Raw genomic sequence first — 13094 nt, forward strand, 5'->3', positions numbered from 1 at the left:
GGGGAGTGAAGAGGATGGTGATATCCCATTGAAAACTCCAGGGGACAACTGAGGAAGCACTAAAACATTTAAAACATTGCGCCTTTTCTTCCACACTTTGTTTTTTGTTTTCGTTTTTTTTTAGTTCATTCAACATTTGCTTCTGGCCCAGGTTTGATGTGAGTATGGGGGACAGACTCAAAGCATCATGAAATCATGTTGAGGTGACCCCTTGAGTAATCATCACGTTGCTCAGCTCCCTTGCCCATGTGCACCACAGAAGTTGATAGATGGGCTGCAGCTGAAAAAAAAAAGGTGCTGCCAATTCCTTGCATGCAGAAAACATCAGCCTTGATTGCTTGCAGAGGTGTGCTACTCTTCCAAAGATCTCCCCCAAGCAACACCTATGCCAAAAGTGAGGATGCAAATTCAATTGTATTGAAGCAAACCAGAGTTTATTTAGCATTTACCCATTTTGTTGTCAGACATCGCTTCTTCTGTGTTGGTTTTCCTCTGGTAAACACAGAATTTTTTAAATTTTTATTTTTTTAATAAAATATATAAAACATTGTGCATTGCTATCCATAGGAAAACTGTAGTTTAACAACAACAGCCACAAAAAAAAAAAAAATAAGGCACATTCCTGTGCAGCATCTTCAAATATATATATATATATATTTAAAACAAAAAAGAAAACCTTTTTCAACCTCTTTGAGGTTGTTAACTTCTCACTAGTGACTGACACATCTCTTATATTACCAGAATTTCACTGTTGGAGATGGGTTGGGTTGTGTTTGACAGGGGCCAGCAGGGAGAGCAGACTCAAAAAAATAATAGGATTTTATCCCTGAGGTGTCAGTAAAAAACCTAAATGTTCCCATTGAAAAGGAAAATGAAGAGACAGCCATAAATAACTGAACACACTATGGCAAATATCCAAGCACCGAGATGATTTCATGATGGAAGAATCCCCCTCCCTCCCATCCCCCAGTTCTTAACAAGTCCTATTTGCTGTTGGGTTTTAATCAGGTTAATCTCATGGCTTCTGAAGTCACAAGACAATCGGTCAGGATGCACCTCCCCCAAATCATCTTTCCAGAGCTGTCATTTTGTTCACAATTCTCCCACAGTCCTCGGGAAAGGGAAACCAAAAAATCCTAAATGGAGACCAGATCCTGGAGAGCCTCCCTGTCCGGCCAAGAAAGGAGGACAGGGAGCTGTGTGCCACATCCCACACGGGGCGGCTGCCATTTTCTCCTCCCCGCCTGCTACTCGGTAATGAAGTTGACAAGTTGGCAATCACTTCTTTGAAACCAGAAAGCGTCCGGGGAGAGGGGTGATACCGACATGTCAGGGGCAGAGATGTGGAATCATCACGGCTGTCCATCCACGCCGCCCCAGGTGGCACACCCGATGGGCAAAGGGAGATGCCCGTGTGGCGTTGTTCCCTCCCTCTCCTCTCCGGGGCGTGGGGCAGCCCCGGAGGGCAGGGCAGGAAAGCTGAGCCCCCGTGGCTCAGTAGTAGCGGTTGAGGCTCCTGGTGCCGGGGATGTCGGGCTGCCCGTTCATCCAGATCTCGCGGATGATGCGCTCCCGCTCCTCCAGCCGCTGCGCCCGCTCCAGCTCCTCCGCCGAGGTGAACACGTTCATGTTCAAAGTCCTCTCGAACCTGCGGTGCCTGCGGGCAGACAGGTCCGACGTGGTGTCCGAGTCGTCGTCGCTGTCGCTGCTGTCGCTGTCGCTCTCCCGCTCCCGGGGAGGTTTTTTGGAGGAGGAGCGCTTGCAGTCCGTCCGGCAGGACACCCGGAGCACCAGGGCCAGCAGGGTCAGCACGAGTCCAATGCACACTCCGGACACGAAATACAGCGCAGCCCGCTCGGGGTTTTCTGCAGGGAGAAAGGAAATGAGGGAGGAAAAGAATCCTACAAAGAACAGAACACACGCGGCCCCTCCGTGCACACAACACTTTCCGGAGGGACCGAGTCTCCAGTGGCTGCTTTTACTTCCATGCCCTCCTGTCTCCTTCCCCCAGGGCAATCAGGAATTTAAACCGTGGATTTGCTGCCAAGGCATTTGCCCACATGCAGAATGCGGGTTTGCTGCAGTTGTTTTGGAGCTGTCTGGAAGGGAAGGGAGCAGCCCACAGAATTAAATCTGATTCCCACGGGCTTGCTGCACAGCCAGCTGCAGGTAAGTGAATCTCACTGTGCACCTCACTGTCGCATCCTCTGCCTTCACACCAGGCATAAGGATGATTACAAAACTTTATGTGCCCTGTGCTGTGGTCCAGCTGAAATGGGAGGCTTGGCAGCACGGCAAAAATGTACATTATTTATTCATAAACTTCATTTGCTTATCTAAGGCAAGAGTGCTGGCTCCCTGCCCAGACCACCAAAATATCTACCTGTGCTCCACAGGCAGAACTGGAGTCAGTGCACCAACAGGATGAGTCCTGCACAGCCACATTTCTGAGGTGATATAACAAGACTCCAAAGGATCCACAATGCCTTTCAAACTAGGTCATCTTGTTTATGTACCACCTCCTTTTTTTTCCTTTTTTTTTTGGTTCATGGGACTACTTAGACGTGTAATTATGATAAATGTTGTTACTGCCATTCCCCTGGGCTGAATCATCCTGGTTTACTGGTGCACTAAATGGGTAAAGGTGAACTGAGCAGAAGTGTCAAGGCCAGCTCTACTCTGCAGTGTCTGCTGAGTGTCTTGAGCTCAAGGATGGAGTCAGTTCCTCAGATGAGTTTTACTCCCTTGAACCCAGAGATGGATCCATAACAGCTTCTGCCAGCTGAGACCCTGACATGCAGCCCCAAAAGATCTCTGTAGCTAAAAGGCTTCACTTTCCTGCACAGTGCTTTTAGAAGTGCCCCTTCCAGCCAATCTCCTAAAGCAAAGTTTGTCAAAGGCGAACTGGAAACTATTTGGAGATGTTCAAAATTCAACAGGGCAAGACCCTGCTCTAATTTCAAAGCTGGCTCTAAATTAGAACTTAGCCTGTTCTGACCAGGGGATTGGACCTGGTGACCTGCAGAGGCCTCTTCCAACATAAATTATTCTTTGACTCCATGGTCAGAGCCCAAAGGCTGGCTTATGCTGTTCTAAGCAGCCTGTAGTTCAGGGCCTGGAGGTGCTCATGAAGCACTTGCAAAGATTAAATGCCTTTGTGCTCTTCACTTCTCTCCCAAATTAATCCCAAAGGTGACTGATGAGCCAAGGTGGAAGAAGTTGACAAGATAGTCTGAAAATTGGGTAATAAATCATTAGACTGATCCAAAAATCATTAGACTGATCCAAGAGTGGTTGGTGTGGATGACATGGGGAAAAATCAGGCTAAAGATAGGACAAAGAAAGATGAGGAAAGTGCAGAAGATAAGTTCAAAAAAAGAAAGAGGTGGACCAGCCTCCTGCAAACTCAGCTGTAATGCAAAGAACAAGCAGGACACTGAACTGAATGTGCCAGTGGGCCCATGACAGGGGGTTAGAACTGATGGTCTTTAGATGGTCTGTAAGGTATCTTCCAACCAAACATTCTACAAAATGCAGCAGTAGTTGGAAGGTCAAGTAAGACCAAGGCCAGAGGCCTTAAACTAAGATATTTTGACAAAAGCAAGACAGCACAATTCCAAAAGTAAAAGAGAAGATACCAGAGCAGGCAAGGAAAATGTGCCAATGGCCCCAGCAGCAGCCTGGCTGAGTTGACTCCTGCCTTCACTGGAGGCAATGGCTACTCTGAATTCAAGGGTCAGGACTCAAATTAAAACTGCAGCCTCCTTTGTGTAGTAGGAAGAAAAAGCAAAAGCTGCTGCTGTCCATCCAGTCCTATGTGAACAGTAAAAAAAAAACCAAAAAAAAACCCAGGAAAAGCAGTGTCTCTACCTGATAACACTTTTACTTCCATGTGCAATTTAATTGAGGACAGTAATCACCCAGCTAATTTTGAAGGTAGCCCTAAGAAGGGCTCTGGATCATGGGAGCATGAGCAAATGAGCAGAACTGGGGTGTTTGCTCTGGAAGGCACTGGGTGCAGTCTGCCTTGGCTCTGCCTGGCTGAGAGGATGCCACGAACACTTTCCTGAGCACCACATCCTGCACACACATGGGCTTGATTTGGTTGCATTAGTTCCACTGCTTGCTCCTTAGAGCAACTCATAAAAAAAACATAGACTGGAGCTGAGACACAGACACATGTGGATTCTCTGCCCCCAATTTTGCCCTTGTCTTGCCTTTCCTTTCTCCTCCACACTCCTTTTTCCATGCTACTGTATCCAGTTCATGAGCAAGTTTACCTCCATTGCTACTTAAGCAACCATTTTTCTTCCCCTGCTTGTGCTCGTCCGTACAGCCCTTCATGCAGTGCAAGAGCTGTAATTGAATTTTTGGGCTCCAGTGGCATTTATGAGCTCCTACAGCCACTCTGTCAATATCTGAGACACTGTCTGGACTTCCTCACAGAGATGTAGCCCTGTGTTCAGCTGCAGTCTTGACATTTCTCGTACATACAATCCACTTGCACAGCAGCATCTCCCTTTTTTCTTTTTTTCTTTTTTTTTTTTTTTCACAGCAGAAAGAGCAACTTAAGCTAAAAACTGTGGGCTCTGCTTTTTCTCACTTCAAGTAGCCAAGTCAGCAACAGCCTAGATTTGGGGGTTTGATGGCTGATTACTGATTTTGAGGGCCTGACCCACTGCATGCTCTACTTGTAAAGACCAAAACCAGGCACCTTCTTCAGCAAATGGATGCTCGGCACCTTCCAAAAGCTCGAAGGTGGCCCACATTCATCATACCAACAGTGAAGCTCCTCAAAACACTTATTCTACTTGGAAAAAAGTTCTTTAAAAGTATATGAACATGAGTATCAGGAGTAAGCACAATTTTGATATGCATTCTTGTGTGTGTATGTGTGTATGCACTCACACACATTAAAACATAGATTTTGACCACTGAAGATTTTTCCTCCAATGCTGTAGATGACAGCTCTGAGCTTCCAGCAGAACCCAGTTTCTGCCAATCTCTTTGGCTGGGGCTACCTTTCTCCTTCCTTTTATTTCTGTCTCTGGATTGGAAGCATTGATAAAAATGGCACTGACTCAAACCTAAAATGAGTCCATGCAGACAAAAGATGTATGCTCTACATAACCCTCTATACGAACGCCACCATTTTCTAGGCACTCAAACTGGACAAAAAAATTAAAAACACATTTTATTTTATTTTTCCAACCAAACCAACAGCAATTACAGAGCTTGTTTCCTGAGGGCTAACAATCTGCTGGGAGCATCAGCCCAGACTGCCATTAGTTCCCCAGGAAATGCCCCAGGCCAAGGCTGTTACTGCTATTATAATAAATTGTTTCAATAAATAAAAAAACAATCTAGGCATTAACACTGCTGGCTTCCTGTAATGGCTTCATGCATTCTGAAACCTCAGTGGGGAGGAAAATTTCAGAGGGCCCCCAGTAAAAGGTTCAGCATTAAGCATGGCCAGACAAACAGGAGCAATACCTTCTAGGGAATTTGCAGCCAGCCCCACAGGCTGCTGAAATCCCCTGACAGAACAGAGGAAGCTCTCCAGGAGCCCCTTATTAATAAGGCTCAGGCCAAGCAGTCTAAAATTTGGAATGATCTCCCCTGGGCTGTATTTTGGAAGCCCCTTGTTAATAACTTGGCAGCAAAGCTTTGCTTATGAAAGAAGAATAAAACAGGAATTTGTGGAGGTTTCCTTCCAACTGCTTCATCCTAAATGCAGTGACAAAACTGGGATAAGTGTCCTGTCCAAAAGGAGGAACTGGAAGAGCTCTGATACATTTTGAATGTTTAATATTTATATAACCATGAGAGACGTTTCTGGTCTTGTTGATAGTCTGTGACTGCAAAGACAGTTCCAGCTGTCACTGGTGAAGACTTTCCAAACACTCAGGAACAGATCCACAAGAAATTACAGGTCTGAGGTTTGTAGGCAGAGATAGCCTCTAATTAAAAACCTAATTTTATAAAGAAAATCAGCTTTCAAATAAAGGGTGTCTCTGAGTCTTTTGCAAGACTGAACTCTAAATAAGATTTATCTGTTGGATCAGCTACTAATTTCATTTCTCATTGACATTATTCACACTTTTTCCCTGTTTCTGCAGAAATAGGTTCTGGATTCTGGGATGAGACTGACACCTAACTGGCTCTGATATTTAACCATGATAGCTGCAAATCAAGACTCTTTTGTTTCCTGCTGTGATTTTTTTCAGCTGTCAATAGGAGGATTCACAGCTTTTATATGGGAATGTCAGTCCAAAAGATGGTGGAAATGAGCACAGAGACTTTTGCTAATACTGGCACTTCTCTGTGCACTGCAAGACTCTGCATGTGTGAGTGACTGAGTCTGCACACTCTTCACCTGCAGCTGTCCCCCCAAAACTGCCATTTTGTGCAGAAAATGTGAACACCATTGAGCACAGAAGGGATTGTAGGGGGATCCAATACAACAAAATAAAAGTAGTATAGAAAGTAATCTTACCCCTTAAGGAGTTGCAGCTGAGCCAATTATTTGAGATTAGGAACAGGCCTGACTTTAACAGGCCTCAGCTGTAGCCAATAATAAGAAGAAGTGTTATGAAGGAGTGGATGGGTTGGTTGAGGGGGAACTGGAGTCAGTTGGCTACTGTGAGAAGAAGAGTCCGTGCTTAGAGGAGCTGCTTATGAGAAACATCAAGGAGGTCCGAAACTCTGGCAATACAGAACCTTTGTGATATAATAACAACAAGGGATTGCACTATTTGTGGATGCTCTCCCCAGGCTCAAAACTGCCCCACTGCCCGGAGAGAGGAAAGGCAGTAGAGGGGATCATCCTTTCAAGCCTGCACTTTACCCATGAAATAGCAAAACCCCACAGCTTCATTTCCCTGCTGTGGATCAGAGAGTATCCACCACCCTCTGTCCCAAGAGAAAAAACACTTTTTTTATATTGCCCCTGCCTATTTACAATTTTTTTTACCAACTCCTATTCTGAGACAACTCGTCAGCATGGGGAAGCCCTGCAGGCAGCATTTTCAGTCTGCAGAGAGCACCTGAAGGACGTTTTCAGTGTCATGGAACAGAGCAGCTCTTGCACTGCTGTTTCTCTTTGGCACCAGAGCTGTGGTCAACAAGAGTGGGAAGATGTGTGACCCAGAACCAGCCCTCCCTGGCTGCTCAATACCTTGACTTTCCTGAGCCACTATAATGGATCCTCTATGCACATGAGCTGTGGCTCGAGCTGCCTTCAGGGCCCCAAACTCAGGCAGGCACAAAAAAAAAAAAAATCCAACTGCTCTGCTGTTAAAAATATGCACTATGAAAAGGGATGGCTTGGCAGTACTCTAGTTTTATGTAAATTATATTTGTGCCCTGTGACAAAGTTTGTCTTTGAAGTCATAAGCTAAACATCTCATATTCACATATAACAAAATAAATCATGACAAATCCATCATTTCCACTAAAAGCAGAGGCTAAATTACATGCAACAGATAAAGATGGTTTAGGACCTCTGCTGTTTCAATCCAAGGGTCAGTCATCAAATATTTTTATAATAAATAACAAACTGGACATATATGTCACTGAGACTGAAACTCATCTAACAGCCATGGTGAGGAACATGGGAACCAGCTGATCATTAAGGGCTCTTCCAACCTAAAACATTCTGTGTGGTTCCATGACACATTGGAAAATATAAGCAACCAAGTCCTGAACTCAGCACGTGAAACTGAAGTTTTGAGGTCTGAGTGTACCTATTTGACATCCAGTGGATGTGAACACAACACAAGGAAACCACAAGAAGACAGGGCAGACAAATCCCACAGCAACAGGACAGTTAAAGTTGTTTGTGCTGCAGTAAAATCCAGAGCCTCCTGCCAAGGCTGACACCTTGTGATGAATCAAGACCTTGTGCCCTAAAACCAATGTAGAGTCAAAGAGCTCTGCTCTGGTCAGTGGAAGCAAAGTCCATGGAGCATTGTCAGCAGCCCTGAATCACAGTCTCAAACATCCCGGACCATTAATCCTACAACTTTCTCTTCCATTACTGTTCAGATGGGGAACACAATATTAACAGCATTTTGTTTTACAGCAGAGATGGGAAGGCAGGTATTCTCATGTAAAAAACTGGTAGCTGTAGCTGTAGGTAAGGGGGAAGAAGTGGGATAGACAGAAGACTCATTTTAAGCTTGTTTGATTAACTTTTCCTAGGAGATATCCATGCAAGTAAACAAATCTTTTCTACCCAGCTATCTTCTGTGAAGAACACTACTAATTCCATTTAATCTCCCTGACTCTGAGGGCTGTCATGAAAAAATGCATCCTGATGACAGCACTGACAGCAGAAATTTGTATAACCCTTCATAGTCCTTTTAGAAGAATCCTTCACTAAATAATATGCAGAAACACTCTCACTAATCTACTCAGTGGTTCCAAAGTGCAAAACCCAAGTTAGCTCCCTCAAATCCAAATGCTTGGATTAGTAGCATGGGGGCATCTCAGCAAGAGCAAGAGCATGGCACCAAGAATGCACACTGTTTAATGAATTAGCAAGACTGAATTAGCTGGCAGACATGAAAAAGTAGCTCACAAATACTGGAGTTTTAGTTAATACAGTCTTGAATACCTCCAGGAATGGGGCAGCCACAACCTCCCTGGGCCACCTGTGCCAGTGTCTCACCATTCTCACAGTAAAGAACTTCTTCCTAATGTCTAATCTAAACCCACTCTCTTGCAGTTTAAAGGCATTCCCCCTGGTTCTGTCACTTTTTTTTCACCTTTTAAAGTGAATTTTTTTTAGAAGACTGCTCCCCCGTTACTTGAAAGATACACGTGGGTGAAAGATAAACTGTGATCCAAGGATATCTTACTCTAAAGTAGATTTAAATATACAATTAAGTAGACTCTCAAGTTACTTCATCTTCACACTTCTACTGAAGATAAGCCAAATTCTCTTAAGCAGTACAAAGATTTGAGTGCTGCTTATTTTCCAAATTACAGGACAACAAACTTGCTTCCCTAATGAGCCAGGCTTTGATCTCCAGGAAAATGAAGCATTAGGAATAACACCACATGTAAGATCACATTGTGTTTAACTCCAGATGAGAGCAGAGCCAGTGGAAAGCAGTGCAGAATAAACTCTGTTGTACACTGCCTGCTAGAGCTGCCCCGGTCAGGCCTTTCAAGGGAGAATTCGCTGAGAGAAGAATGAAATGCACAAACAGTTCAGAGAGGCAGATTTAGCCCGGGGTGACTGTGAAAGGAGGGTCTACAAAAACCTTGCAGGAGCCCAGGGAGGTGTGAGACTTAAGTACCTGTGATGAAGGCATAGGCTGCCAGGATGTTGCTGAGCAGGGCCATCTCCGTGCCGACGCCCACAGGCTCCATGCTGCTGCTGCTGCTGCTGCTGCTGCTGAGCCCCGGCAGTTCTGTCTCATCCACAGGGAGCAGGAGGGGGGTGTTGTCTAGAGGGTAGAAAGTGGCTGACCTCCCCTTCTTCTTCTCTGCTTTGACACAGAAAGGGAAGGAGGAATGAGGAATGTAGAACGTGACCCAGCCCTACCCCGCCTTATTCCCACCAGGTCAGCATCTATGTCCAGAAATCTGGAGCTGCTCAACAAGGGGCCGCCCAAATTTGCCCCTTTTTGGGGGGTAAATAAACCTTCTCAATCACTTTCAGCTAAGCACATACCTCATCTGCATCCAGGCATCATCATCTCTCCCCCATCTCCTGCTCTTTCATGTCACCACTTAAACACACCCACCTATGCTACAGCAAATATATAATCAGGTTGCTTTTCTCTTACGTAAATCAAAGTAGCCTTTATCAACAGTGAGTTCAGCTAAGCTTGTAAGGAGGACTGGAAAACACAGGCAGAGCCCACAACCCTCTGCTGGTGTGGTGCTGTAGTGATCCATCCACAGCTGGCAAACAGACGTGCTTTCTCTCCAACCTTCCTGGGGAAGGGCAGACCTGAGTTTATGACTTCCTTCAGAAGCCTGCTCGTATGGTGTTTCACCCAGACACCATTTCCCCTCTGGAGAGGTGAGTGAACATGGGTTAATGATTTGATTTTATTTGTTGAAGACTAGAGCTAAGGAGGCAGTTCACTCCAGGAGGCTCAAAGAGACCCTTTCAGACCTTATCAGCTCGCTGTTGAGGGCCCCCCACACCTTGATCTGCAGGCAGACACCCCCACTACTCACAGAGCAGTAATTGTTTTCAACACAGGAAAAAGTCAGTGCACAGGATCCAGGTCCATCATCCATGTGAGTTTTGAACTGTAGCTGTTATAGATTTCCAGACTCCCTTCTCTGGGTGTCTAGTTCTGGCCAAAAGCAAGCACCACTCTGTAAAATCACAGACTTGCACCTGGCTTCTGCTTATCTGCAGGTATTAAATTCAGGACACTGCCTGCTCCACCTCCAGTGATGCCACCAGTGCCACGCAAGCAAAGACATTCTGTCAGGAGTGGTGATGTGAGGTGCTTTCTGTTCCTTGGCTGCCTGATCCATCTCCTTTCCCTGCAAACCCAGCAGTGTGAGACATCACGTTCAGCTTCCTGCTGTGGGTGCCAGGAAGCAGCTCAGCCCAAGGAGGCAGTAACAGAAAATGAAGGGTGTCAAAGAGAACAGGTAATACTGGATGGAGAGGGACTGAGGGCAGGAATGTGTGTGCAGTGATGCCAACTCCCAATCTGCCTGGAGGAGAACCAGCGGGGATGGATGTCCAGGTGTCACTGTGAGGGATCAGCCCCAAGGAATGTGGGCACAGCTGTACCTCTGCCACTGAATAGCTGCATGGCCTTGGGAAAGCCACATGCTCAAGGTTACCACGCTGTTAATGACTGGACTTCAAGCAGAGTGTTTAAACATGAGTGCTTGGGTGTCATATCCCAAAAAGTAAAATATCCCAAGAGCTTTAGGAGAATAGAGGTTACTGCAGATCCTTTGTGCAAAAGGGACACAGAAGGTCCAAGGGCACATTTGGCAGGAAATCAATAGCAATATTTCACAATATTTTTTAGTTCAGAATTTTTTAAAATTCAGATTAACTTGCCCTCTAATATCTCCTTTATCCTCCCTGTCTGGTAAATCTGCCTGTACAAGTGTTCCAATTTTTCCCTACTGCTGTTCCAAGGAAATCCACAGATGCAGGGTAAGTATTTAATTTCCAAAAACTGAACCTAAAACTTGGATATTCCAGAGCATCTCAAGTAGCACCATGGATCTAAACTAAGGCAAGAGAATCCTGCTATTAGTTGATGGATAGCAGAGAGTCATTCAGCTCTCCCCACAGCAGACACTTGAAGCTCAATGTATTTGCTCATACACAAACATCTAAGACACCCCAGGGTCAGGAGGAAATCCATGCAGAGATGGCAGGTATGAGAAGGGATGCAGGGGAAATGCCCACCCTTCTAGAAGCCAGGTGATCACAAATGACACATTTGTATGGGGGTAACTGAATCCTGCCTGAGATGTCTCCTGACTGAGGTCTGGCTCTGAACTAGTTAATGTAAGATCCCTTCACAATTGAGGAAAGTGAAGGGTACCACCAGGAAATAATCTCACACATATTTCCTATGTCAGGGTGGCACCACCTCTGTGGGGTGTGGAGCAGCCCTTGTAAACCATGTGCCACAAGAGTGTCTTCAAGAGGCAGAGTAAGGGATAACTCCTCTCAAGATGGGAGATGTAAGAAGAATTTCTCTTTTGTTTTTCTTTTCTCTTCTAACTTGTCAAATGAACAGAGGCAATCAAACATGTTTTTAAGTTAATACTGGCCTGCATACACTAAACTCCAGAAAAGAGCACCACAAAACCACAGAACTGGTTTTATCATTGGCAGGATTGTACAAGCACAGGCACGGAACACAGAAAATGACTGGACTTAGGCAGGAAGAAAAAAACAAACACACACAATTTCACAAGGGCCATGTGTTGCTACACTATGAGATTCCCTGGTCTGCCATTCCTTTAAGGATCATACTAAAAGATATTCCCTTTCCTTCTTGCTGGCTTTGAAGACTTTTCAATGCCTAATCAGCTCACTGCTGTTGGTTTTCTCCTCACCACCCTTTCTTAGCTGTTGCCAGTCACCTGAATGGTTTCTCTGTGAGTTTACACCAAAGGTGAACAAAATTCTTTCAGCCAGCAGTAAATTTGCCCAACACCACAATATAAGCACAGGAGAGGTTATTCATGATACCAGGCTGACGTTAGCAAATAGTTTTAACAAAAGAAATACAACAGGAAGGGAGATTACAGAAATTTCCAAGTATTTTGTTATTTTTGAAACATTCTTCTAGGTTTTAATTTCAAAATGACATCTTTGTTCGAAAAGTGGTGCATATTTTGGAAGTGAATGAATAAACTATGCAAAAGCTAAACAAAAGGTGTCATTCGTAGAAGATAAAGTGTTTAGATGAGTGGAAATGAGTTCAGGATATTTTTCCTTGCTTAAAAGAATCTCCAGGATCTCAATATTTATTTGGAGCTAACTTAAAACTCTTTTCCTTGACAGTTTTTCAGTAAGGCCTCCAAACTGACAAACCTGTTACTGCCAGTTCTTGTTTATTTGTGAATTGACTATCCAAGCTGTGGATTAACTTTGCCAGAAGTGTAGACAGAGACAAGCTCTACCCATACCCACCCTCAAACTGAATCTCTGGGAGCACAGACTGGGATTTTCAGTAGTGTCATAAACCATCTCCTGCATATTGGGAAACAACACAAAACCACTGAGGAATCCAACACGTGCTCACCTGTGCTTTTCCTTTATTCATACACCACCCCTTCCTCCTACTCACCTATCCCTAGAGATGGCTAAGATCAGACTTCATTCATATCTTTTCACTTTGCATTTTATGAAAATAGCATTGTATTTCAAAGCTCAGTTGAAAACTTCTCTGTCCCATGAGGCAGATCTACTGTCTCTGCCCTGTTTTTTTTCTTTGCCACTAGACAGGTCTGGAGAGTATTTCTGTGATGAGTTTGGACATGCATGGCCATGACTGCTATCCCAAGAAACTCGGTGTTTCTTGAACAGGTTCACAGTTTCACTTTAGACAGTCGTTGGTCACATCTTGAAGCTGTCACAG

General features: G+C 44.8%; 1 protein-coding gene across 4 annotated transcripts in view; it reads right to left on the minus strand.

Annotated features, from left to right (window-relative positions):
• Positions 1-467: 467 nt before the first annotated feature.
• Positions 468-13094, minus strand: part of EVA1A (eva-1 homolog A, regulator of programmed cell death) — a gene marked incomplete at its 5' end in the record, with an annotated part of 201876 nt that continues 189249 nt past the window's right edge. For 3 of the 4 annotated variants that reach the window (XM_084201574.1, XM_084201577.1, XM_084201576.1), the window contains 2 exons: positions 468-1865; positions 9306-9494. In XM_084201574.1, the coding sequence (XP_084057700.1) occupies positions 1495-1865; positions 9306-9494 (560 nt within the window). In that variant the 3' untranslated portion in view covers positions 468-1494. Of the gene's footprint in view, positions 1866-9305; positions 9498-13094 lie in introns of all 4 variants that reach the window. The other variant, XM_084201575.1, reaches the window with a different exon arrangement.

This window comes from Fringilla coelebs, assembly GCF_963513975.1.
Source record: "Fringilla coelebs genome assembly, chromosome: 3".
NCBI lineage: Eukaryota > Metazoa > Chordata > Aves > Passeriformes > Fringillidae > Fringilla > Fringilla coelebs.